The sequence below is a fragment of the Stigmatopora argus genome, chromosome 6 (assembly GCF_051989625.1).
Source record: "Stigmatopora argus isolate UIUO_Sarg chromosome 6, RoL_Sarg_1.0, whole genome shotgun sequence".
NCBI lineage: Eukaryota > Metazoa > Chordata > Actinopteri > Syngnathiformes > Syngnathidae > Stigmatopora > Stigmatopora argus.
Window position 1 is genome coordinate 16,436,391 of NC_135392.1, and position 25,695 is coordinate 16,462,085.

A 25,695-nucleotide genomic window follows, 5' to 3' on the forward strand; every position below is an offset into this window, starting at 1 on the left:
CCACTATAAATTATAGACTGACCGGTACTGGCCTATGTTTTTTAATCCGACCAGCCAATATGAAGAAATTTAAAATTTGATTATTTTGGCTCAGATGCAGCCGCACCTACCCTGGATGTTTTTGGCATGTGGGAGGAAACCGGAGTACCCAGAGAAATCCCACAAACACTCAGGGAGATAATGCAAACTCCACACAGAGAGGATAGACCTGGGATCAAACCCTGGACTCCAGAATTGTGATGGCAGCATGCTAACCACTCAGCCGCCAGGCTAACTCCTCAATATATTTCAAAATACAAATTTGGATAAAATAGATCATTTGGACTTGTTCATTTCTTTAGTATATCAACACACACACACACACAAACACACACAAATATATGAAGTCTGTCACACTGTAACCTAATTATGCACAAAAAATGTCATGATGTGAATAGCTTCGTTCAATAAATAAATCTGCGACGTGCTCCGTAACAAAACGGGGCATCTAATAAAGTAAACTGAATTGTGTAATACAAGCATCTTCAGGATTTGAATTTGTTTACATGGCCGTGGATAATTAGTTACGACCATTAACCCAATTATGGAAGGGTTATTGGTTGCGTGTAAACATATGTGCTATGAATCTGTCAATGACAGTGAATGATTTCAATACGCATCTAATCTGCAAAAAAAATACATTTTAAAAAATCATTAAGTTTCTTCACAGTGGATCAAATGGTTTAATGTTAAATAAATGACATTCCTAATATTTAGTATATTGTAGTGATGGTTGATGGATCTGAGCTCACCTCTTGATTCCTCAGTGCTGTGACTGCTCCCGTGAATGTCAGTCAAGTCTTTCTGCCAGGCATCCATCACTGCAGACTTGAACACTTTCCTGTTATCAAGGTCCTGCAGGGGACGGAAGTTGTTTCTCAGATATTCCACAGACTTGACATGGTCCTGTTGCTCTGTTGTGAATATGGAGTAGAAAGCCTCCAGCTGAAGCAGGGGAAAAATAAGAGCATTTTTATATCAGTGAACTGAGGATTATGGACAGTATACCACATCATTGTGGTCGCTTTCAATTAGTTGACCTATTCTAGGAAATCGAGCAAAATTAGTACTAGAAACAGTCACCGCTTGACACCAGCAGTCACGTTCCTTAATGATTAAGACCACCTATAGCGTTGTAACTTCTCATTGCAGTAAATTTGTGACCATTGATTGCCACAAATGATCTGTTAGCCCGTGCAATAATGACTACACTACACAGACGGTGCAGAATTCATGTGCACAGTACATACTTCATAGAATACAGAAACATAAAAGAGTCCATGTAGTGCCACAAACTATGTTGCCTTAGTCAATAACTTTGCTGTCGAAGAAAAAATGTCTATTGAACAAGGGATTCTAGAGGATGTTAGGCCAGCTAATATAGGAATTACGGTCGCGCAAATTGCCCACCAGAGGATCAGTAAAAAGTGCAAGGACATGATTTGGAATAAATTAACTCACACACTAAACTAAAATAAAGAACGGCTTCAGGTGGAAAAACAATGCTTATGGTAATCCCTGCATAATGTGAAAAAAACTGCGGGTGCTGGAGCTACACCAGCTAACTACAGGTACCAGGTGGGGGGGAACCCTAACTTGATGGCCAGCCAATCGCAAGAGACAGACAACCCTTCACGCTCACACTCATACCTAGGGGTAATTTATGGTGTTCAACCAGCCTACCAAATATGCTTTGGGGACATTGGAGGGAACCAGAGTACCCAGGTAAAACCCATGCAAGCCCTAAGAGAACATTAAAACTCTCCACAGGAATGTCCAGACCTGGGATTGAGCCCTCGATCCCAGAACTCCAGGGCTGACCCTCTAACCACAGAATAGACTGGCATTATAATATAATTTTAACAGTACAAAAACCACCTACAGATACCCAGTATAACAGTCATAACAACCATACATTCTTAATCCCTTGAGGAAAAAGTAAATTATGTAATTGCTGAATGCAATAAATATTTTATTTGGGTTATTGTCTTTTTCTCTGTCTAAATGTCTAATGATGAGATCAGCGGTTATAACGATTATTATTTGTTAAGAAGAGAATTAACTGATATTACACAATGACAGTTAAATATAGTGGGAATAATGTCAAATGCATTGTTTCCGTTTCTGGTACAAGCACATGCAGGGCACAACAGTATGCTTTCCCTAATGAATGTCACAGGCAAATCACTGAAAACAGTTGACTGTGGAGCCAGATGAGGCACAAAAAAACAAGTGACAAACAACATAATGAAAAAAATGATACAAAATGAAAAGACAGATGTCTTGAATAGGAGTAAAGGTAACCCGGCAAGCCAGCCTGACTTTCACCATGTAGAAATTACCAGGCAAGTCAGCCTGGTATGATTTGATTTAATCTGAATTTCCACTCCGTTTAATATGGATTGACAAAACACTGGTTGAAGGTTGGATGTTAGACGGGTGGAACTGCCACAGGGGCGGGCAATCATCTGCCAATTTTAAAAACCAATAGATGCATTTGTGCATGATCATTACTGGTTGAAGGTTGGATGTCAGACGGGTCGAGTGGCCACAGGTGCAGGCAATCTCAATCAGCCAACTTTATAAACCATAGGATGCACCACCTTGTCACCCGATCAACTCCTGTACTTTTGCCGTTAGTCGCATCTTGCTTTATTTGTCACCGTGTATTCTTATGACTCCTGGATCATGACCTTTGCTTTTTCCCTTACCTCATACCAAATAAACATCACCACCCCATTTTTCATGTGAGGTTAGGAATACCCTCTGCTCCATTAACTCCACCAGTTCACTTTTCAAAAATAAGGAAAATACAACATGTACTCTTGGGGCCTATTCACACCTGCCCTGTTTGGTTTGGACCAAACCTAAATAGTTTGTAGTATGCACTTTTTGGGCTTGTGTGAAGACAAACTAGCAAAATCTGGTGCGGACCAAACAACCGGTCTTAGACCTTGACAGAGAGTAAAAGTGCGGTCACTTAAAGTGTGGTTCACAAACCTAGTTGCATGTAATAGGCTTCCGTAGCCATAGGCTTCATAAAATATGTCGTTTGGTTAGCAGTAGGTCAGCTAACATGAGTCGGCGTTCGACGGGATGAGGAGACGGGATGTCTTTGGGATATTTACAAATAAAATCATTGCCATATATTTTGTACATGGCGAAAGTCAGGCTAATGTAAAGCGCCATTTTGGAAAAGAAAGTGAAAAATAGGAAGTATCCAGGGTCAGTAGCGGTGTAGAAAATGAATGGTTTAAATAAAAAGTTTGATCGATATTGATTAAACAAAAATACAACGTATGCATACGCACACATGTTTGAACATGGCTGGAATGACGTCCAGAAGAGACAAAGATACCGAAAGATAAGCTCACGTGCTGCATTGTGCGGTCAACAGCATCATTTGGAAGTGTGCAAATGGAATCTGACCGTGCGTAGAGAATACTCAGTTTGGACATGGAAGTGCTCGCACTAAACAAACCTGTGAGTGGGATAGATAAACAGGCCTGGAAAAGATGATCCACTCCACCACCTTGCTGCAGGGCGGCATGGTCAAAGAGCCAGTGTATCGGTAATAGCTATCCACTGACGATGGCAGCAAGTCCCTTAGGATGAATGACCTGAGGTTGGTCTCCTTTTCTGAGGACAACACAAGAAGAGCAAAAAGTTGTTTACCAGTCAAAACACCTTATCTTTAAGACCATGCCTGTCTAGAATGAAATGTATGCCGAGGTTTAGCTGATTTTATCTCACTTGCCCTCATTTGAAAGCACCAGAGAGCTGTGTGCTCAGATGGCTGAGGGAGATGAGCAGAGGGAGCTCAGTCAGGTAAAATTGTATGCTCTGGCACTGATCTGAGGGTGGGTGCTAGCCTGTTCTACACCAGAGAACAACTGTGGACACGAGGATTAGGAGAGATTTGACTGATTTCTAGATCAGCGCCATCTGATCAGAACCAGGATAGGCAAACCAAACAAACAGGAATTGTTTTGTGTCACACGAGGAGATCCATTTATCTCGCATCAATCCAATATCAGGGGCCTTCCCAGTAGGTATGTCCTATGCTCTGAAACTATACTATAAGTACAGTCATATCTCTACTTACTTAGAGATGTACTTAAATGCTCTCATTCGTTCCACGGTCCTTACACAACTACCAACTAAACCCTTTAAAATTGGTCAAAGATTCTTAGTTTTGTATGAATCGTGAACTATGAATACTTATTAAATAATTCCAAATTGTCTATCAGCTTCCTTTCATTGCTTTTCCCCTGGTTGCACTGCTTCCAGATGTGTTTTCATATTGAAGCATCTAACCAATCACATTTCATCTATTATTTGTTGCCAGGGTCAGAAATATGCCTTAAGGCCTTCAGAATCAGTTCTGCAGGCTCTGCTGCATAAAACAAGGGTCGATAAAACTGTTGCTTTCACCAATCAGATTTTGAGTTGGCGACACCACGATGCCTTCTCGCAGGCGTAGGGATACGTCATCGCTTTCACCAACTATGATTGGCTAGTGATAGCGTGGACTAACCAGAGATACCAAACTGTATCTGGAGCGAGCTGCACAAGCAAATATATTGTTGTGTTGATTTAATAGTGGTTTTATCAACTGGCAATGGCTGAAGGAGGAGAAGAAAAGGATTTGTTTGCAGATTTACTGTCAAAGCCATTTTCAAGACAGACTTTTCAAGAAAAAAAGCTGTAGATCATTAAGAAAGGTTGGACAACAAGCCTGTCACAACCAGGAACGAACATTTTCAGCACAAAAACAAATAAAAACGTAAGCCAGAAATACGACAGGACAGGCTCGACTCGCTTTAGTGTCATTTTGTGGTACCTGGAGGCGATTTAAAATTAACAAAATAAATGCATATATATATATATATACATATATATATATATATATATATATATACACACATATATATATATATACACATATATATATACACATATATATATATAGATATATATACACATATATATATATATATATATATATATATATATATATATATATACATACAGACACTCCCCTACTTACGAACGAGTTAGGTTCCGAGCGATTGTTCATAAGTTGAATTTGTTTGTAAGTTGATTCAGTGCTATATTTTGTATTATAATTTATGTTTAAGGCCTATATAAGTATATTGAAGGTTGATATAAGTGCATTTGTATGTTTAAGGCTTGTATAAGTAACACACATTGGTTTGTACTGAAAAAAACATTTAATAAAATGGAGAGAATATGTACAGTACTGTATAGAGAGAGAGATTTATGTTTTAGAAACTGGCCGAAAGAAGCGATCTAACGACGATTGCAGTTTTCTTCTTTTTTTCATCATAAATGATGCGGTAGCACTGTATGGCATCATTCAATTGATTTGCAAACTTTGTACAACGTTCAATATTTGGGTCCTGCTGCTCGATCTTTCTGTTTATAAATGGTACTGACGGTCGAACGATTCAAGTTGTACATATATGTGCAACGCTCACCACTCTCACGCGCATCAAGCTTCGTTATTATTGCCACTCGTTTCAAATGAAATGGCTTGCCTCTTCCTTGCAACTCCCTCAATAGAAGCCTTTAACTTTTTACCAACCATATTCAATAATGGATGCATGAGATATTTAATGATACAAATGAAAAAGGTTCTTTGCACACTGGAGATACATTCACGCACTTCCGCATTGCAACGAAGAAGAAGGTAGATGCTGGGTGAGCTGAGCTCTCACAGCGCCAGGTGTCGGTATTAGCGGCGGAAAGAAGTACTACTCTGAAAAAGGCGCGAAATACAAAATTGGACTTACGAACATTTTTCGACTTAAACGCAATTTGCAGACATGTTCGTATGTACCGTTGTTCGTAAGTTGAATGTTCGTAAGTAGGGGAGCGTCTGTCTGTATGTATGTATATATATATATATATATATATATATATATATACGCTATACATATACACACACACACATAGCTTGGAAATGATGGGTAGCCCTTCATTGCACTGGCTTGCTTTGGACCTACTGTTTTTCCCTTAATTTTGCACTGATTATTGCAAGAAATGCAACCTGTATGGTTTGGCCGGTGCTCGTAGATATCTTTACGCAAGGGAGATGCGACGAGAAAGGCAGAGTGATGCTGTTCTCATAAGCAGCCTCTCGTATACACGCCCACCCCGACAGCCGCACTGGGAACCATGTCGTATCTCAAATTTATTGTATGTTGGGACACTGGTATGTCAAGGTATTACTGTATTATGCTGTGAGACATGTATACGGTTCATGGATTTGCATGACATAACAAAGAGGATTGTCTTCGTTTCTGGATGGCCATTAAGTACTCGGAACGCTCTCGCTAAAAGAGTTAAGAGACTTAGACCATTTTTTTCAAATTAAAGAAATATTTATCCATTCATTTTCTGAACCGGGTCGCTCGCACTAGCGGTCACAGGGGATGCTGGAGCCTATCCTAGCTGACCTCGGCCCAGAGGCAGGGGAAACCCTGAATCGGTTGCCAGCTGATCGCAGGGCACGAGAAGACGAACAACCATTCACTCTCACACTTATACCTGGGGGCAATTTAGAGTGTCCAATCAGCCTACCATGCATGTTTTTGGAATATGGGAGGAAACCGGAGTACCCGGAGGAAACCCACGCAGGCCCAGGGAGAACATGCAAATTCCACACAGGTGGACGTGACCTGGATTCGAACCCTGGACCCCAGAGCTGTGAGGCAGACGCGCTAACCACTCACGCTACCGGGCCGCCATTAAGGAAACAAAAAAATTAAAAATAATTTTAATTATGGATGGTATATCATGGCCGAATTCAGACTCTTAATTAAAAGAAAGATAGAAAATATGTATGAAATTACTTCATCCACTCGGCTGAGCAGATTCATACCTGCTGGAAATTTCTCTGTGCTTTCGATTATCAGTTGAAGAGGATCAAAAATCAAAGCTGATCTGAACTTGGACAAACTTCTTCGATACTTACTGTGTGGCATGTTGCCTCCTACAGTCAAACTGAGGTGAAGTGAAAATGATTCCGTTTAAGCAGAACACGTCATCCCAATCCCCACTTCAAATGTGCATCCAGCACGAACAATTTATTGAACCAAGAGGACAATCTTGAATGACAGGAGTAAGGTTTTCACGCAAGCAATATCATTTTGCTGTCGTACTCAAGAAGGACTATTATGCTCGGTCAAACTCATAGATATGTGGTGTTAGTAATGATGTTGAACAGTTGCACTTGTGAATATGAATATTGTGAACGCTGTGTTGTAAGACGTTGTGGTGCAGCTGTAAGAGAGTAAGGCAATGAAAGAATCACACTAACTCAGAGTTTGGCTCATGCGATAACATAAATATAAAGTACGCGACAATATACACACTAGTCCTATCACTCGACCTTTTCACTTTGTTTTCCTTCGAAGGTGGGCCGATGGTTTCTCAAGGTTGATTTCACCAACAAAGAAGAAAGCTTCTGCTGGGTGTTTTTGTCACTTTCACAATCCCTGATGCAACGACGAAACCTTGTCTAACTTTTGTGTCATTAAAATTTGCATCGATCGCGCCTGGAAATTAAATATGTTTTGTGCATCTAACTGCACTCACTGATGTACATTTTAATCTATGTAAACACAACATTGTTGGCACACAATTGTACTGACAAAGACAATTTGTGTTGTAAAAGAGTTGCCAATTGAAACAAACCTGCAGCAGTGAATAACAGGCAATGCAAACAGAGATGATTGGGGTCTGCTAAATTCATAGAGTAAAGCTAACAAAAGCAATATTTCAGGCTTACTCATACCTTAAAGTACTATTCAAGGCAACACAAGGCAAGAATATGAGCTTTTCCAGGAGGCTCGATTTATGAAAATATAAACACACATGAGGGCTGAGTCATCATTAATTTAAGACCATACGTGCTAAAAAAGATCCACCTATTCATGTGACACTCTAAAAGACAAGCAGTATTTTTTTCCTCATTTTGATGCCAGTCGTTGTTCAGATCTTGTCTTCCAGGTCTAATTTAGGACTATATCAGAGCAAAGGTCTGAGTAGCTGAAAATAAGGCTAGCATCTTTTGTTTCTCTAAATTTGAAGCTGTTGCATTTTGCTTGATAAACATAATTGCTTACCGTGATGTACCACTCCTTTCAAACCCTGGATGATGGGCTCTACAGCAGGATTATCTCTTTGCCCGAGCTGCGAGAGTCAGAAGCAAAATATTACAAACGCTGACAGCAGTAAAACAATAAATGTCGATAAGCGCACAGCAACATTTGTTAACTCATTAGATCCCATTGACAGCAACAGACATCCAATTATTTTTTACTGGAAGTGTTAGCAGCAAAGGAGTTAAATCAAACCTAATAGTGGCACAATATATTTTTCTGTTTTGTGTCTACACAATATCATAAGAACACATCTCAAATAACTCATCCAATAAAAAATGCACATCTAAATGACTGACTTTTCAGATTCAGGCATTTCCACTTGTGAAACAGTCGATCCTCATGATACCCCCAACAAAGACAATAACAGAATGATCATGCTTTGTAATAAATGCAGTTAAGTTGATCGCCTAAAAGAGAAATTGGTAAGTTTAGCTTTGAAGATTTAGAGAAATGTATGAGAACGATGTCTATTATATATTTATATATTAAGAGTGATTGATATCTTAATACCCCCACATCTCTCTATCTTAAATCTATATGCAAGCCAACTACCACATTCCCAAAACCGTTCTGTTGATTGAAAGCTACAAATTGTCAATAGCTGTGCAATCATGTACGACTTACATTGTACATAAGTGGTTATTTTGTCTACATGTTCCCTGAAATTGGCAGGCAACTTGTCCAAGATGTACCCTGGGAGTCAGCTGGCAAAGGCTTCCACTTACTCGAGACCCTCATGAGGACCATGGCTCATGATTTATATATTCCTTGCTCATGTGGAAGTTTTTTTTGCACCTCCAATATCTAATAATTGATTGGTTATTATGATACATTATAAAACTGTCTTAAATCCTGAGATGAAAAAAATGCAACTCTAACCCATTGATTCAACACCTCTCTGCATCATGGGACACACATTTCAATTGTCACAGGCCATTTTTAAATACATTAAGAACAATACAAACATACCAATCTAGTACATCCAATGTATTGTTCAACAATTGTAATTTTTTTTTTTAATTTAAAATTTAAACTACAGTACTTATACCTGTTTAACATGCCTTTTAAGAAACTAGTTAAATAAATATATAGTTAAAATAGATTCACATCTATGAATTTAAGGCAGCTACTGCTGGTAAAGATGTGCCAGCTATACCCAAGTTAAGTGCTGAAGTTTGGATTGTAAATTAGACTTACTGTGACCTGGCATACTGGCATGCTGGACTGATTGTTCCGTATGACCTCTAATAATGTAATAAACAGATCAATTTGAGAACGATCCAATTGAGACTTTTTTCATGGGAGGAATCATAAAAATCGATTTCTGATTAGATGTTGGCGGTTCACGTTACAGTCATCAGTTCATGTATTAAGACACAGTATGACGTACTGGTTGAGGAGAAATGCAGAAACATTTTTTTCTTGGAGATGAAGATGTTGAGGCTCTTCTTAGGATAAACCGGGTTGGATAGGCTTAGAAATGGGACATTAAGAGGGAAAGTGAAGGTTATGCGTTTTGGAGACAAGGTCAGAGAGACCAGACTTCGATGGTTTAGACATGTCCAGAGAAGAGCTGGGACTATATCGGAAAAAGGATGTTGACGGTGGAACAGCCAGGGAACAGGGCTAGAGGTCGACCTAGGAGTAGACTCATGGATGTGATGCGCGAGTACATTAAAGTGGCTGGTGTAGGGAAGATGTTGCAAAGGACAAGGTGAAGTGGAAAAACCATGGCACAAACCAAATGTGTAGTAGTAGCAGTAATATGGTCCAGATTTCAGTTTTTTGTAAGGACTCTAGCAGCACCATTCTGAATCTGCTGAATCTTGAACGACTCTGAGCTCGATATTTTTGTCCAGTGAACTGACTGCATGTACGTCAATACATTAAATATAAGAATTCCATTTCACTTTATCTTCTTTTTACTAAAGTCCTTCACCCAGTACTTCTATGTAAAAATATGTTTCTTTAACTTTTGGACATATAAAAAGAAAGTCCAACTAGGATTTCATGTTAAATATTTCAATTCAACACACCTATTTAAATAAGTGAGGCCCCTTTTTTATGGTCACAAAGTCTGGTCACAATTTCTCTGATGCATGTTATGCCCCATTATATACGTGTCCTAGATAGGTTGATGATTGAAAATATTGGGAAGCAAAGACTGAGCTTTCCATGCTCAATATTAATTCAAATCAGTCTGAGGAGAGTAAATATGTGGATGTGAATGCTGAATAAAGATAATTCACACGCCATAGAGGCCATTAATAGGCCTTTTGGGATCTAAGGAAGACTCCTATTAGTGATTAGAAATGGTAAATCTAAGCTGATGTGTATGTATGTGTTTGTACATGCACTAAAACCCCTCATTGTGTAAAATGCTACTCAGCGGATTGTGTATAAGGGTGCTAATTGCAGTAAGCAATAGAGCTGTCACAGCGCAACATGGGCATTTAGGTTCTCCCACATACATAGTCCATCATTGTCTGATAGTAGACCCACATTCAAAACACCTGTGTTCCCATTCCAGCCCCCTCCCCATCATTTCCTCCACCAAGTCACTGACCCTTGAGTGTGTGCCGTTATGCGGAATGTTAGTGCACATTGATCACTTACCATCAATTGCACAAATACCCACACCTAATAGAAATTAGTGAATTACACTGTTGTAGACCCTGAAGTTGTCAGATGAATGCTTTTCCATGATACATAAATCTCAGGGGTATTTTTACAGTAAGTAGAAATTAGGACCACTGTTATATATCAAGAGCTGGTGTGCTTAGACCACAGGTGTCAAAGTGGCGGCCCGGGGGCCAAATCTGGCCCGCCGCATCATTTTGTGCGGCCCGAGAAAGTAAATCATGAGTGCCGACTTTGTTTTAAGATCAAATTCAAATGGTTATAGATGTACATTACATTTCCTGATTTTCCCCTTTTTAAAATCAATTATTGCAATATTTTAGAACCAATTTTTTTAGTTCAAAGCGCATTTTGTAAGATCTAAAAATTAAGATATTAGATATGTCTGCGCATATGGCATATGTCGAAAAATGCTCGGAAAAAGATGCTGTAAGTTCGTAAGTTCGATTTTATATTGCGCACCTTTTTCCGAGTAGACTTTAATATTGAACATAATTTAAAAATATTGAAATGAAAAACATGATAAAAAGAAATTTTCCATTACTAAGAAAAAAAGCTCAAATAAACATTGCTTTACATCTATAAAAACTGACTATTTAGGGCTTTTGATCCAGGTCTTTTAATCCAATTTTTAAAAAAAAATCTAAATATTAAATCTAAAATGGTCCGGCCCACATGAAATGGAGTTGACGTTAATGCGGCCCACGAACCAACCCGAGTTTGACACCCCTGGCTTAGACCTTCAGGGAACAATTTATAGCATCTCAGGAAGTCAGCAACAAACTGGTGGGATGATACTTTCCTTGGAACACGGTGCGGCATTTTTTAATTGATAGCATCGGTATTGATTGATTTTGTATATGTATGTATATATTTGTCTATCAGTGACGGGCCGTGCATTTCACACCTGGGCCTTCAGTAGTGCTACGTGTGAATCAATCCAACCCTCAATAAGTATTTTATGTCTATAAAACCTTTATTGCAGCTACAGCTGCAACACATATAAAAAAGAATCAATAATAACCTCAAAAATTTAAATATTATTTCGGAAAATAGACAGTTTACTCAACAAAAATTATTTTTATTTATACACAAAATCCATCCTCCTTTATTTCCTCAAGAAGATTTCAATTACTCTGTCGTACAGATTACACGTGCGTTTCAGGTCCATCAAGAAGTTCTTTTCTATCGCCATCAAAGCTAATGCTGAAAGTTGAGTCTGTCCTCTTGTATTTCTGGCATAAGTTTTGATTCTATTTAGGGCTGAAAATGTCCGTTCGACAGAAGCAGTGGACACAGGGATGGTCACTGCCAAACACTAATGTGTACAGCTGCCCCATGCTCTCACTCAGATTTTTCTGCTGAAGGAAGTCAAGGAGATCAGTGGGAGATTTTCCGGCAAAATCATCCATGGCATACATTACAATCAGTTCTGTTCTTAGCCGAGTCAGATCGAAAAGTGTTCCGTGGCTCTGCGTTAAGGTGGAGAAGGCTGCATGTGGGAAAATTCCTGGTATTCTCGAAACATCTGCGAGTCGAGGAGGGAGAGAAACATCAGTCTTTCGTGGTCTTGAAATCTGGTCCGCCTCTGGCAAATAATATTGTCCAGAATCCTGTCGTGAAGTTGTTGGAAGTGCGCGCGAGAATCTTGCGCTTGACCTCTTCGTGCGCTTGGAGCACCCGCACTGTGTTCGGTGGCCTCGTAGATTTCCTCATATCGGCTCCTCTCGCGTTCAACTGTGTCCCAAAACTCCTTTACTCTTGCAAGACAAAACTGTACATCCAGTTTGTTGTTCTGTAGTATTGAAAAAAGCACGTCGGAATGCTAAAAAATGCCATTGAATGTGTGAAGCAAAAAACTAAATTCAAAATCATCCAGAAGTGCTTTAAATCCATCAGCACACCACACAGACTCCTCGTCGTACTCATCATGATGCTCCAGGATGTGATGAAACAGTTCCTTTAGAGCAGCTCTCTTCTCAAATACCGTATTGACCACTCTGGATGCGTACTGCCACCGTGTTGGTGCCACACGCGGCAGACGCCGCTGGCAGATTTCGTCCAGCAGCTGTGTGCGTCGAGGTGATCTCGAAAAAAATGCAGCAAAGCCATTCAGGTGAGCAAAAAATATCTTGCATTCTTCAAGCTTTGAGGCCCCCTGAGTCAATACTAAATTGGGCCGATGTGGATAACAGTGTATGAATAAAGCTAAGGGGGCTCTCCCCTTAACTTTAGCCTGCACCCCATTCAATCCAGAAGACATGACTGCTGCACCGTCATAACACTGTGCCACAACTTTACCCAGACATTCATTTTCCACCAAAAATTGAATGATGAGACCTGCAATGTCATCGGCTCGCTTCCCACTGGTAACATTTTCAAATCTGACGAACCGCTCCTTGACACCTTTGCCCGTGACGTAACGCAGAACCAGTGCGAGCTGTGCTGCATTACTCGCGTCTGTATCTCGTCCACCATTACATTGACAAACAGTACTTTTTTATTTCCCTTCTGATCTCTTCATCCATCACTTCAGCAATAGCAGTTATCAGGTCGCTTTGTATTTTGCCCGACGTGCCACTAAACACTTTATTAGTGGGCAGGTAAATCCGTGTTTTTCTCAGCAATGAGAGAAATAAGTTCCACATAATTTCCTTTTTTGGGGGATGCAGCGCTTTCATCGTGTCCTCAAAATGAAAGTTCCTGCTTGCCCAAAAAATGACGGTCTATCAAACTTTTTAAGATTTCCCTATTTTTCTTTGCATTTTCATTGTGGCGCTCCATTTCCCTGCGCACTTGCTCGTTGAATTGTAACTCCTCTCGGGTTTCTCCAAAAGTTATGGAGAGCACCGTTGCTTGTAAGTGTCCAGCAGAGCTTTGGTGTCTTGTTGCTGCTTTAGTTAAACAAGTCAAATTTGCAAATGCAGTGTTGCTCCAAACATGTCGATCGGTGGCAAATAACAAGCACTCCTAGCAATACAATTTGCAGTGTTCCTCGGAGCCCGTGAGCCAGGGGTAGCGCTCGTAGTTAGCGAACTGAAAGTGGCGGACAAACCCTTTTCCCGGTTGTAACAGGCTTGCTAGCTTCGGAGTTGACCGCCCTTTCTTAATGATGTCATTTTTTTCTGGAAAAGTCCGTCTGGAAAATGGCTTTGCCAGCAAATCTGCAACCAAATCCATTTGTTTTCCTCCGTCGGCCATTGTGGGTTGAGTTCGCGAGCTCTGGCTGGCTCACTTTGGCTTTGGTCTGCCTACTCTATCACTAGCCAATCATAGTTGGTGAAAGCGATGACGTTTCCCTACGCCTGCGAGAAGGCAATCACGTATCCCTACGCCTGCGAGAAGCCCTTGGTGTCACCAAATCAAATTCTGATTGGTTAAAGCAACAGTCTTATCGACACTCGTTTAATGCAGCCGAACCCGCAGAACTGATTGTGAAGGCCTTGAGGCAGATTTCTGACCCTGGCAACAAATAATGGCTGAAATGTGATTGGTAAAATGCTTCAATTTGAAAACACACATCTGGAAGCAGTGCAACCAGGGGGAAAGCAATGAAAGGAAGCTAACAGACAATTTGGAATTATTTAATAAGTATTGATGGCCAAAATATAATACATGATTCAGATATTTCTTAGGCCAGCAGAGAAGGCCCTGACGGCACACCACTGATGTCTATATATAATACGTATATATATATATATATATATATGTATATATATATATATATATATATATATATATATATATATATATATATATATATATATATATATATATATATACATATCCCATGATGAATGAATCTTTATGGTGTGTGTGTGCGATGGTTGTTCGTGATGCATTACCTCAAAGAAGACTGACATGGCGGCAATTATGCGTCTCTCCTTGATGGCCGCGCTGAGGCTGTCAAAGTCATCCGAATTGTAAAGGTAGATCTGCATCTGGGATGGGGGAAAGAACATGTATCGCTTAAGGAGTGGACAAGGAGAACTAACTGTCCTGCCATAAATTCATGCTACACACTGCTGGGAAGCTGATGAAAGGCTTTTTTGAGAGGTATAAAGGAGGGCGTATTTATCACCCCCATAAATCTCCTATAATGTGTGCCATTCCTTTTTGTGTTCTGCCACTACTCGAATATGCTTTAGAAATTCCAAGTCCTGTTTCTCAGGACTACTGTGCTTACAGAGACAGACAGAAGTGTAGGAATTTGCTCTTTTTCTGCTGTGAGATCTAAGAGAATAAAACGCTTCTCATCAGTGCTCCCAATTACCTTGTATCACCCGCAACACTGTTTGTGGTTCCACAACAAAGCTTAAAATGTGTGGCTAAAATGCAAAAACTATGATAAAAAGTGTAGAGAACACCTGTCATGCCTTCATTTGCTCTCAAAAAGAATTTGATTGCTTCCATTTCCAACCAGACACAATGACATGTGGTGATGATCAAAATCAGTAAATGATTCTAAAGGTAGTAATTGGACCTATCCATCATTACGGTCTAGAGACTCTTTAATTTAAAAAGCCTTTCATGGCACTGAATCCAGTTAATTGGTCCTAATAAATGGTCCTAATTGTTGATTTAATTCCTGGGTTGAATAGAAAACTTTGAGTGTCTGCTGCAAAATGACCACTTTGAAAGTGTGCAAAACAGTTGAGTAGGCAGAGAAAGTATAAACATTGGTTTTGGTTAAAGACATACTGGGAGGGGCCAGACAAATGGTAAAGGAATAACCTAATTCAGATGATTTATATAATTTGCTTTAACTACAGCTTTAAGTGAATTTAATTATTGTCTGGGAACACTGCAAGAGGGAGCGGTAGCCATTTTTTACTGTCACATATTAATAATTAAATGGTGTCCCATAGGCTTTCATTTAGCCACAGAGATAAACTATTGTGACCTGCTCTTGTAAAAAAATAACAAACTAGGGGATTTGTAGCGAAAATACTTTTATAACAGGTTCGTGAAGTAAATATACATTTTAAGAGAACTGCAGAAACAGGTGGTTAAAGCAAACTCAAATATTTTCGGCATGTTTGCTTCCATCAGTGCATTTAACACATTTCAACAGTATTTTTTACAGGCATTTACAACAAGGAACCAGGGATAACAGGTGCACACCTGACAAAAAATATTTGAGCTCAATTACCGTAATTACTCGAATATAACACGCAGATTTTTGCTATATAATTAATTCCAATAGTTGGGGGTGCGTGTTATAATCAATAACTAATTTTTTTTTTTTTTTTTAATTTATTTATTTATTTATTTATTTTGTCTTGTTACATGGCCCTTAGCCTGGTGCTTTTTCTTGCCAAATAAATTGAATTGAAATTGAATTGAATAAAATAAATTACAAATTTTCGATCGAAAAAAGCATTGTCAAACTCACTTTGACGCACGGATTTTACGTCATCTCGTAGAGCCGACACACGGATTTTACGTCATCTCGTGAAGCCGACGCACGGATTTTACGTCATCTCGTAAAGCCGAGACCACCACTGCCCCCCTCTAGCCTCGTACCCGTCTCAGTTCACCCTCTCTCAGTTCAGTGTTATAATCAATAACTAAAATAAATTACAAATTTTCGATCGAAAAAAGCATTGTCAAACTCACTTTGACGCACGGATTTTACGTCATCTCGTAAAGCCAATCGGATGATGTGTTGTGGGAGGAAGAGGAAGTGGATGAAGGAAGCGTGGACGTTGATAGGACTCTCAACGAAGAGATGTATGAGAGGACAGACAAAGTGAGAGAGGAACTCTTCATTTGAAGGATTCTAATGAATAAATTTGTTTGAACAAAACAATCGTGAAACGAAGAAAAAAAGGTAAGATTTCTGATTTTCGTCAGCGGGAAATTTTAGGTGCGCACTATATTCGAGTACTGCGTTTTTCCAGATTTTTTTGGCCCAAAATTACCTGCGTGTTATTTTCGAGTGCGCGTTATATTCGAGTAATTACGGTATTTACCTCCAGTTCTCTGTTTTGCTTTGTTGTAGAGTTTGTGTTGTCCACATGAGATATTTTTTGGTCTGAATTTGGCCACTTCCCCTCCTTCTTGCCCCAATGTTTCTCTCCACACAGTGTGCAGTGTGTCCATTTCATATTCCAAATTAAGTATTGATAAAAAGCTGACCATGTTTGGTATCATTTCCCATGATAGCAAGGTATTGAGGCAGAAGAAGAAGACAATAAGTAATACGTGTGTGGGAGGTAAGGTCTTAGATTCTTTGTAACACTTGCTACCAGAGTGTTGGTAAATGTTTTTGTCTTAAACACAGTTTGATTCTCTCACTTCAAACCCACGCAAGGATCCCACAATGTTTCAAACTGGCCAGGGTGGTGCTTCAAATTCTCAACAGGAATTATATGTCACATTGGTATATGTAACTGTATGTGTGTGTGTATATATATATATATATATATATATATATATATATATATATATATATATATATATATATATATATATATATATATATATATATGTATACATACACATACATATATAGAAATACACATACACAGAGAAAAGCTATATTTTAGATCAAGTATTTAATTTATGATAATGTTTATTTTTCTAACAGCTGCAGATCTACTTATTTAGAGGCACATGATCAAGAGCTTCACTGTATACAATCTCAACGCGTTGAATGCAAAATGGCAAGGCAAAAATTCATCTAATTATAGAGGCATTCAGGATCAAAAGCTTTCTGTGCAGAGACGTCAAAGAAAGAAACACACATGGACTCGAGGGATGCATCTGCAGACTAAAGACATGCCATGTAACAACCACGGTTAAATGCCAATTGCCAGAAAATTAACGTAAAATGACGACAACAGTAGCCGACTCAGTAGGCGTAATTAGACATGTAAAGACCAATGACAGTTGAACTGATTGTATGACGGTCATATCCATTTATTATTACAGACGCTCCCCTACTTACGAACATTCGAGTTGCGAACAACGGTACATACGAACATATCTGCGCATATGGCATATGTCGAAAAATGTTCGGAAAAAGATGCTGTAAGTTCGTAAGTTAGATTTTGTATTGCGCGCCTTTTTTCGAGTAGTGCTTCTTTCCGCCGCTAACACCGAAAACTGGCGCTGTGAGAGCTCACCCAGCATCCACCTACCTCTGGGAGGAGGAGGAGGAGGAAGAAACGCCTGTCCCCATTCAGAAATTCGAGACGAAACTAAATAAAGCCATCGCACTCTTCGAGCAGCAAGACCCAAATATTGAACGTTGCACAAAGGTTGCAAATCAATTGAATGATGCCATATAGTGCTACCTCATCATTTATGATGGAAAAAAAGAAGAAAACTGTGCAATCGTCGTTAGATTGCTTCTTTCGGCCAGTTTCTAGTAAATCCTCCAAGGAAGATACTCATCACCCCTCATCTTCTTCTCCTCAACCCTCAACTTCTTCCTACATTGAAGTTACGGAGGAGGAAGTGACTTTTGAAGCCCATCCCAGCGACAACGAAGACCCTCTCATGATATAAAATCCTCCTCCTCCTCCATCATCTCCTTAAGCATCAAGTACATCTTCCAAAAGAAAGTTAAACTTAATTTTAACTTACGAACGAATTCACTCTACGAACGATCGCTCGGAACGTAACTCGTTCGTTAGTAGGGGACCGTCTGTATTGTTGTATTTTCTTCATCTGAATCCAATAATATGTTTTACAGGGGACTAAAGTAATTTCCAAATCCCCCAAAAATGTGTTATACTTACCAATACACATACAAGTAGTTTATACTATAAGCTAAGCTTGGCTCCTCCCTAAAATAAAAAGCTTGTCTCAAGATTACTTAAATTATTGCCTTGATACAAGCTATTGCACCAGTTTCCGGTTTGAAATGTGTATGTTAGCACTTTTTATCATCTGAAAGCATTTATGGAAAACACTTAAGTAACTTTGTGAACCACCCTTTATCTTTACCTAAGTGTATATTTTTGGTGGTAATATGTTGACGGGATACTTTACCTCGACGGGAAACCGTCTGCCATTGATGCTGTGCTCTGAGCCTGCTGATGCATTACTCTGGCCCCAATGAAACTCGATCTTCTCAGCCTTAAAGCGGCCCGGCAGTCCAGCACCCCGCACAAAGTAGTCATCTTTTAGGAGAACCGCAACTAAAAACAGAAAATTTAAAGTGTTACCGGAAAAAAAAATCAAGTTACATTCAATATATTTTGACTTCATGCACTGAAAGATTCGGTCTTACTTTGGGAGATAAAATACAATTAAAAAAAATAATTAAAAAAACTTATTAAACCGGCAATAAGAGCATTTCTGTATATAGAAGCCTTTAGCTTGTCTGCAGTTGATATCATTAGCCAGATTAGGCCTTGTGTTGTGTCGGCTGATCCCCTGTTACAGGGGGATTTAGACAGCTTCTCAGCCCACTTGTAATCATATCACAAAGGCACACACAGACCCCAAGTCAATACAGAAGACAGGAAGAACATGCTGTGCACAGTGACTAGGTGAAATCTTGATAAATGAATCGGATCACCCTGTGATGGAAAGCAGGGAGACATTTGAAAAACGGTGACATTCAGGGAAAATAGGAGTGAAGAGCAAAGAAGAGCATCAGGAGATGAGGGATGAGCAGAGCCCCTGTCGTAAGGCTCCAAAGAAATCTGCCAGCAGCATTAACATGCCAGTGCTGCTTAAGTTGATGGCACAGCTCACAGAGAAAAGGGTTTTAGATGCAGATGATTTTCTAGGAATCAAAAGTATGAGGGTCAGACTGTAAGGGGAGGAGGTCACCAATCACGCAAACTTAGTAGTGCAAGTTATTTGACAAGATGCATACAAAAATATTGACGGAGATGATAAATCCCTTCTACTGCTGCTGTCGAAGCACTGTAATCCAGTGCTCAACACGAGGAAAGTCAAGGAGCGGCAGAACTGGCTGGCCCTGGGAGTTTCATTAGAAATGCGCTACCGGGTGTGTTTGAACCCTCCAACAGCAGAGTGGGAATTAGAAGCTAAGCCAAAAAGACCTTGAATCACAGCCTGCGAAAGAAGGGGAGTGTGTGTGAAAATAAATCCTTGATCAATGCAAATGTCTCAGGGGCCACCCGATCCACCGTGAATTTGGTGCAAAGTTGTTTGAAATTTGACTCATAAATGTTTTTGTTGAGGAGCACTCTGCCTGGCGGCCAATCAGTTTGATCTCAAAGCTGACACAAGGGAACTTTTCAAACTTCTAGATTACAGTATTGACTTTTGAAATTTCATAAAAGGTCTTAAGCCCTGTATGTGTCTTTTTGTCTTTTTAATGATGAGTACACTTGTGTTGAGTGGAACAATGTGTAATAATAGACTCTGAACTGTCAAATTAAGAGTATCTTCCATGCAGATTAAGTGACAGGGAAATTCGGCACATGTGCCTGTTTGACTGAAAATACATTCAAAAATTTGCCTCTCTTAGAATGCCAACTACTTCTATGTTTAAAGTAAAGTTCTGATTTGCGGATTAAAACATCTGAGGCTCAAGCTCAAGTAGGAACTATTCCCTTCTCCCCAGCTGGTCTCCATGGTAAAATTAGTAAATGGCCTTTCAATTTTATAGTGCTTTTCCATCTTTCAGGCCCTCAAAGTGTGTTAACACTGTCTCCTCATTTAGCTACCAATGATGCAACCTTGTGGGGGTTCAGTATCTCGCTCAAGGACACTTAAACATTGTCATAGGACCTCAGGTTGGGAGGCTTCCAGAATTTGCACAGTGCAAAGCAGTTTGAAATCCTCTCGTCAAGCCAAGTGTTAAAATGCTGTGTTATTTCCATCTGTGTAAATAAGCAGCCCAAAGCTTTGCTGTCCCAGTGGCCTCGGTTGTCATGGAGGCTAACAACTCTAATCATAATCAAATGCAAAGATGACAGTACTATCTTTGAGGCACTGCCAAAAGCGCAAGATATCAATTCAGGTCAGGGTTTTCACACCTCTGGTCTATGGATTTAGTAGGAGATAGTGTCTGAGGTCGGGAGGGGTGGGGGTAGGGTGGCAAACTTGGAAATGTGTTTGTACATGATGTATCGAGCCTGTAAAATGACAACGAGCGAGGTTGGAATTCTGTTTATAAGAGGGATTTACAAAAATAACAAGGGATTAGTATTGGTGTTGATTGTTTCTCGCTTCATGGACACAGTAAATATTTTACATCTTGGCTTTGGAGCATAGGTTCATAGGGTAGACGTTTGGATTTTACAATCTATTAGAATATTTCTTTCTTTCTTGAAATGTGATCTTGTGCCATGTAACAGGTCAATTGTGGACTCATCAGTCCACATCGCACTTTCTTTTTGAGTCAATCCATCTCAGATTAGTAAAATGTATTAGTTATTAGGGTTTTCACTCTGTATTATTAATTTGTAACTAGCATTTGGGGATGTACTGATTAATACTGCACTGTATGTTAATAAGCAATGCTTTTCCAAAGTGTTCCTGAGCCCATATGGCAACATCCTTGCACATTAATGCAGTGCTACCGGAGGCATCGACGTTCAACGTTGTTTATAAACTGTTGGACTTTTTGTTCGAGCTTGTGACCATCTGAACGTTTCTAGAATGTTCAGTACAGATGCTCCCCTACTTACGAACATACGACTTACAAACAACGGTACATACGAACATGTCTGCAAATTGCGTTTATGTCGAAAAATGTTCGTAAGTTCGATTTTGTATTTTTTTCCGAGTAGTGCTTCTTTCCGCCGCTAATACCGACGCCTGGCGCTGTGAGAGCTCAGCTCACCCAGCATCTACCTTCTTCTGTCCAATTCATTGCAATGCGGAAGTGTGTGACGTATCTCCAGTGCGCAAAGAACCTTTTTCATTTGTATCATTAAATATCTCATGCATCCATTATTGAACATGGTTGGTAAAAAGCGAAAGGCTTCTATTGAGGGATGTGCAAGGAAGAGGCAAGCCATTCCATTTGAAACGAGTGGCAATAATAACGAAGCTTGATGCGCGTGAGAGTGGTGAGCGTTGCACTAGCATACAACTTGAATCGTTCGACCGTCAGTACCATTTATAAACAGAAAGATCGAGGAAGCAGGACCCAAATATTGAACGTTGCACAAAGTTTGCAAATCAATTGAATGATGCCATACAGTGCTACCGCATCATTTATGATGAAAAAAAGAAGAAAACTGTGCAATCATCGTTAGATCGCTTCTTTCGGCCAGTTTCTAATACATAAATCTCTCTCTCTCTCTCTCTCTCTCTCTCTCTCTACAGTACTGTACATATTCTCTCAATTTTATTAAATGTTTTTTTCAGTACAAACCAATGCGTGTTACTTATACAAGCCTTAAACATACAAATGCACTTATATAAACCTTCAATATACTTATATAGGCCTTAAACATAAATTAGAATTTCAGATTGAGTTTGGAATTCAGATTTAGTTTATGTTGCCCCAAATGTACACCCATGTATTTACAGTATAAACATATACATTTAATTACTGATCTGTACATTTTAAAAAGTGCTGACCTGTTTTTCCTGTGTTTTTCATGGTGGTCTGGTTGGAGGACTCCTTGCTGAATTTGTCAAGTTCCAACTCCTGATACTCGTCCGAAATCAGAGCTTGTTCCTCTACAATATTGATGGGTGATTGCTTTTTTGCAGCACATTCTGGGTATAATGTCGACCAGCCTCGTGGTCCATGGCTTCCTATGGAAACACGCAACAAGAGGTTTTAAAAACAGCTGTTATATATGTATAAATCACAATCTGTTTTTATTTTAGAAGTTCGATGACAGCATTTGAAACAGCACATCAATAAGCCTGCTAAACAGAGAGCTAGGATGTAAATCATGCATTCATTTTAAACAACACTTGTCTTTGTAAGGGTTGTGGGGTGGCGAAGCATATTCAACCTCACTTTTTCCGGAAGGCGGACTACAGCCTAGTCCCCTGACAGTCAGTCGTCTGGCACAGATTATGACAGACAACCAATTGCAATCACACTACCATCAAGTGGGAATAGAACCCACGCTGCCCGCACCAAAGTCAGACGAAAAAACCGCTGCACCGTCGGGTGATCCTTCATGAATTTGACAGCCTTTCTTATCTTGGACCAGTAATTTGCATATCAAAACATTTCTTAACCTGAAAATGTCATATATAGAATCATGCGTATGTACAGGTGCGACTGTAATCAATGATCAAAAATTATTTCCTACACAACAAGTTGAAGCAAACACAGAATACAGAATTGAACCAAATCACAGCCCTGGCAAATTAAGAGAAATGGTTCCACTTAAACAAGTCAGTAAGCAAACTAAGCAAACTAAATTCCTGTAGAATCCCCATCCACTGTCTGCTCTTTTAATCCTCTATCCCCTACAGTGCCACTTTTGCAAAGAAATAATCCATAACCGACAGTGGTCCCCTTGATCTCTTCTCGGCTACAATGGGCCAATGCAACAACAAAAGATGAAGGATCAGGGGAACAAGAAAGCTTGCATGGATTGAAACTTTTTCTGGGTTAACACAATATTCAGGATCCCATTCGGACCAGATATAGGGAAATTTAGCATATCTCAAATGAAAAAAAGACACAAGAATCCCTCTCAATCCAGAATAGATTTACTTCTTGCTAAGTATAAACACTTTAGAGCCATAGGCCTTGTCCTTCAGTCTTCAGAAACAACAGCATTATCCAGGATTATTTGGGAATTATCAAACACAACAATCCCACCCATCTCAATGATTATTGTTCTAACGCATAACAGGAACAAGCCCACTATTTTCGAATAACTATGATTAAAGTTTGAGAATCAGAATATTCATTAAATCATCATCTGTAACGCTTAATCCTACGAAGGTCGTTATGGTGCTGGAGCCTATCCGAAGACGGTGCGAAACAGGCGAGGTACACCCCCACATGATACCAGTCAATTTTCTTTTGCATGAAGAAGGGATATTAACCCTCTGATTTTAAACATGGCTTATAAATGTGTGAGAAACAGGCACTAACATTCCTTGAAATAAGTAGAAATTAATACAGCGCTTGAATTTTTAAATAAAAAACTTATAAACATTTAGAATGTATTGTCTGAATTTACATATTATATTTTAAATACACAATGAAGAGAAAAAATATATATATAGATATATTTTTTTCTCTTCATTGTGTAATTAAAATAATGTGTGTGTGTGTGTGTGTGTGTGTGTGTGTGTGTGTGTGTGTGTGTGTGTGTGTGTGTGTGTGTGTGTGTGTGTGTGTGGGTGTGTGTGTGTGTGTGTGTGTGTGTGTGGGGGTCTAACAGACCCAAATACTAAGGTTTACAGGTCCTGATTAAATGAGAGTGGAATTGTCATGTAAAGCTGAAAGATTTTGAGCATGAGTCAGACTGAAAAAAAAATGTCCCCATCGCATTAGTGACAAGGATTACGGTACACTTGTTATTCATTGGTTTATAAAAAAAAAATCATAAATCTAGCAAAGAACCATATCGTCAGATTCCATAAAAATGCGTAGCTTATTTCAATTTATTACAGAATATAATCTATTTATACAGGGTGATTTTATAGGAAATAAAGTGATTGTTTATTCAAATACACATTCTGAGTAAAACTCACGGTGTTGTACTTCAGAAGCAGAAAGTTTCTTTTTAACAATTTTTGATCTAACAGTTTTTTTTAGTTCAATATTGAGCAGACACTCTTTGTACAGAAAATATTGATTCTCTTGTAGAAGCAGAGAATTTGCTTTTACGTGTTGGGCTTCATGTTTCTAGGCCAAGGACTAGGGCAGATCGAACCAAGACGTGGTAGCTTCACAGTAATGCGTTGCCAGAATATAATGTTGATGAACGTAAAAGTTATCTTTCTAAAATGTTTGAGTTATGCCATAACTTCCATCTGTTTCAAGAATACAAGACAAAGGCAAATCAAAAGTCAAAATTCTCTTTTACTGTCTGACGTATAATGCCTCAAGTCGCTTTAAAGAGGTCCCATTTTCTGAACCAACAACATATTTTATAGGCCTACAAGAACAAAAGGACAATTCATGTTTTTCTATTTTTCTCAAGAGTGCCAAAACACAAATGAATTCATAAATATTTGCTAGGCAAACATAAAGGACCAAGTGGCACATAATTGAGAACAAATAGGTCACGATACAACATATACTGTACCTGGGGGGTGGGGGGCAATTAAAGAGCAAAAACACATTTTATTCGAGGTATAGTGGTACCTCTACTAACGAATGCTTTGGCATGCCATGCAGAATTTTCAGGTTAAGAACACTTTAATATACAAATTGCTATACCAGGATTCATAAAGCTGTCCAACTTATGAATGATCAAGTGCAGATAATTGAATATAACAGCATTTAAAATAGTTGCTCTTGAGTGCCCTCTCTGGTCAAAGCAGGCAAAAAAGGCTCACTTGCCTCACTTACAACATCCACGCAACATATCTTTATTGACACCTATTTACAATCACGGGCGCAGTACCTATCTAAATCAACAGAAAATAAACCCACAGACAAGCGACGCTACAATACACTTGTATATATTTTCTTTTTAAATTGTCGTGCTGAAGTTGGTTTCCTATTATCTCTCAACACCTCAATGGCTTCCCATTCGCAGTGGCTCTATGAATGTGCAAGGTTAGGGCGCTGTAGAAGCCAGGCAGATTAGCAGAGAAGCCATTGCGTCTAACATTAATTCGTGAGTTTAGATATGGACCCTCCTCGTCTCTTTGGCAGTGAGTTCTTGTGCCACCGAGTTGTTTCTTGACTTCTCTGTGTGTCTTACATAATTTGAAGTTGTGGGTTTATTAT

General features: G+C 39.3%; 1 protein-coding gene across 2 annotated transcripts in view; it reads right to left on the reverse strand.

Moving 5' to 3' along the window:
• The window catches only part of LOC144075595 (receptor-type tyrosine-protein phosphatase gamma-like), a 113,455-nt gene that overhangs the window by 34,366 nt on the left and 53,394 nt on the right, over positions 1-25,695 (reverse strand). For both annotated transcript variants that reach the window (XM_077602824.1, XM_077602823.1), the window contains exons 3-8: positions 22,395-22,574; positions 18,873-19,021; positions 14,717-14,812; positions 8,193-8,259; positions 3,521-3,678; positions 792-984 (exon numbers count right to left, since the gene is read on the reverse strand). In XM_077602824.1, the coding sequence (XP_077458950.1) occupies positions 792-984; positions 3,521-3,678; positions 8,193-8,259; positions 14,717-14,812; positions 18,873-19,021; positions 22,395-22,574 (843 nt within the window). The remainder of the gene's footprint in view (positions 1-791; positions 985-3,520; positions 3,679-8,192; positions 8,260-14,716; positions 14,813-18,872; positions 19,022-22,394; positions 22,575-25,695) is intronic.